Below are 2,216 nucleotides of genomic sequence, written 5' to 3'. Positions count from 1 at the left end.
AGTATCTGATTGCAAACTTTGCCATTCCAGGGAAAGCACTAAGAAATCTATCAATAAATGAAGTTCCTGCTTAAGCCTTTTACAACAGGACAGCTGCAGTTGCCCTAGCTCTTGGAGAACTTTTATGTTAAAATGAAAAACATCAAGAGAAGTCTAAAAAAAATACACAACTGCACAACAACTTTAAAGCAAAATAAGAAAGTCAAGCGATTCTGGAAGAAAGTGAAGGAATTTAGTTTCTACTTTGTTCCATTTATACAAATTAAGAACTGAGATTCTTAAATATTTAAAGCTTGAAAACAGAAGTGAACTATTATTAATGAACAAAGACATCTTGGACAATTCATCTTTTAATAGAAAGTACTTAAAAGTATATTTTTAAAAGAATGCCGAGAACAGGAAAGCTCAGCTGTAAATTTGCAATCTGCCAGTACCTTGTGGCATTTCTCATGCTTTTTTTTGTTTTTGTGGTGTAAGAAACTCAGAAAAAAAACCTTCTTCCATTACCGAAAAACAGCGAACAGGAAGATAGTTAAACTCATCAGCCAAGGATTTTCAAATTACCTGTATGCCGCACAGTAGACAAATACTCAACCATCTATCCCGCCGCTTCCCCCCAATCTCTCAAAAATAATGTCTCAGTGCTTTGGATTAAATGATGACCAAGTGAATTGATTTTGTCGTCTTGGCAACACTAAATCCAACGATAGATCTCTTTGTTCTTTTTCTGAATCCACCAGCTGGTAGCCAAGCATGTTTATAGCACCTCTGCAAACTTCCTGTATTTTCTTAATTTTCTGGAAGGAAAGAACATTTCTCCAGGCCTGCGAAACACTAACTGCATCTCGAGATGTGATTTTGAAGGCTTCTTTTTTTTTTCCTGGTCCCTGTCCATGTGTGATATTATAGATCCAGCTTTTGAGTGTGGGGGTCAAACTAAGATCTGCAAATTTATACATTTCTGAGATTTCTGATAACGGATCCCTTACCAGATCTTCAAAACGGATCATTAAATAGCGATCTTTAAGGAAATTAGGTGGCTTCAGAGTAGCCGTTTCATAAATCTGAACATGACTTCTACAAATCTCTTCCATTACTTTGTATTTGCTGTCTTCTACTTTAGTGCCATTGGTACTCAAAACAATTCCATTGTCACGGGCTAACGCTTTGACCGATTGTTCCCGTGACTTGACGACTGCCCTGGGGTCACGGACCAAGTGAATAATTTTGAGATTCAGGGATGGATCAGTGAGAAGGGGGTACAGGACCTTCAAGTCGAAGAATCGAACCTCCTTGATGACAACATGCCTGTAAGTTTTACAGGCTTCCTCCACCTTGCTGAATGGGTACCGTCCACAGAGAGTCTTGCATGCCATTTCACTGGTTATGTCAGTACGCTGAAAGGAGTCACAAGCAGGAGCTGAACACAGAGCCCGACTCACTGCCCACTGGAAAAGATCGGATAAGTTTCTTTCCCAGGGCATGTAAGCATCAAACACAGACATGTCACACAGAAAGACCGACCTGACTAGGTCCCGCACTGCCATGTGCAAGACCTTGGCACTGTTCTGGTACATCGTAACCCACACGTGCCATGCAGGCTCCATCAGGTAGAAGACGCTGGGGTGCTGGCTGAAAAGTTGACCGACAAAAGAAGATCCCGACCGCCAGGAGGAGAGAATGAGGATGTGGACTTGAGATGGTTTCTCCTCAGACTGAGGCATGAAACTACTGTACCGGGCATACATGAAGAGTAAGAATCCAGTCTGAACCATAACAAAAAGTATAACGATTGTGCTAGGAATCCGAATCCTTGCCATTCTCACCGAGGAAAAGCAATAAAAAAAGCTGAAAAAAGAGAAGGAAAATGCTGGTGAACCATTGCTCCTGTGGCACAATGATAAAACTTACACAATACAAACTCTTGCATTAGTAAAACCTTTCTTCAAATATGCATGTATGTATTTGGCACTATTTGCTTCCTTAATCAGTGGCACTGGGAGATGATTATCTGCAGGTGACAGGTGTCAGAAACTGAAAGAAAGTAATGTGTGACAGCAAGATCACAGCAGAAATAAGTTTGGAGAAAATATTTGATGCTGAAGGAAACCTTGGGGTTTTGTCAGGAAAAAAGAAAAACCAATCTACAAAATACACAAAGCCCTCAACTTGAATTCTGGTAAATACTGCCAAGGGAAAAAAAACCTTTCTGAATT

General features: G+C 40.3%; 1 protein-coding gene across 1 annotated transcript; it reads right to left on the bottom strand.

Moving 5' to 3' along the window:
* Nucleotides 1-543: 543 nt before the first annotated feature.
* On the bottom strand, nt 544-1,835 carry LOC104030410 (carbohydrate sulfotransferase 5). Its single transcript, XM_009482109.2, has one exon. It carries the CDS (start codon nt 1,818-1,820, stop codon nt 639-641), a length of 1,182 nt encoding a protein of 393 aa, XP_009480384.2. The 5' UTR covers nt 1,821-1,835; the 3' UTR covers nt 544-638.
* Nucleotides 1,836-2,216: the final 381 nt, after the last annotated feature.

This window comes from Pelecanus crispus, chromosome 8 (genome assembly GCF_030463565.1).
Source record: "Pelecanus crispus isolate bPelCri1 chromosome 8, bPelCri1.pri, whole genome shotgun sequence".
In the NCBI taxonomy this organism is placed as follows: Eukaryota; Metazoa; Chordata; class Aves; order Pelecaniformes; family Pelecanidae; genus Pelecanus; species Pelecanus crispus.
Note: the sequence above shows the minus strand (reverse complement) of the source record. Positions and strands in the feature narration are given on the sequence as shown.

Excerpts from the sequence above, each read along its gene's own strand:
- LOC104030410 (XM_009482109.2), bottom strand. The coding sequence starts at position 1,820 with ATGGCAAGGATTCGGATTCCTAGCACAATCGTTATACTTTTTGTTATG.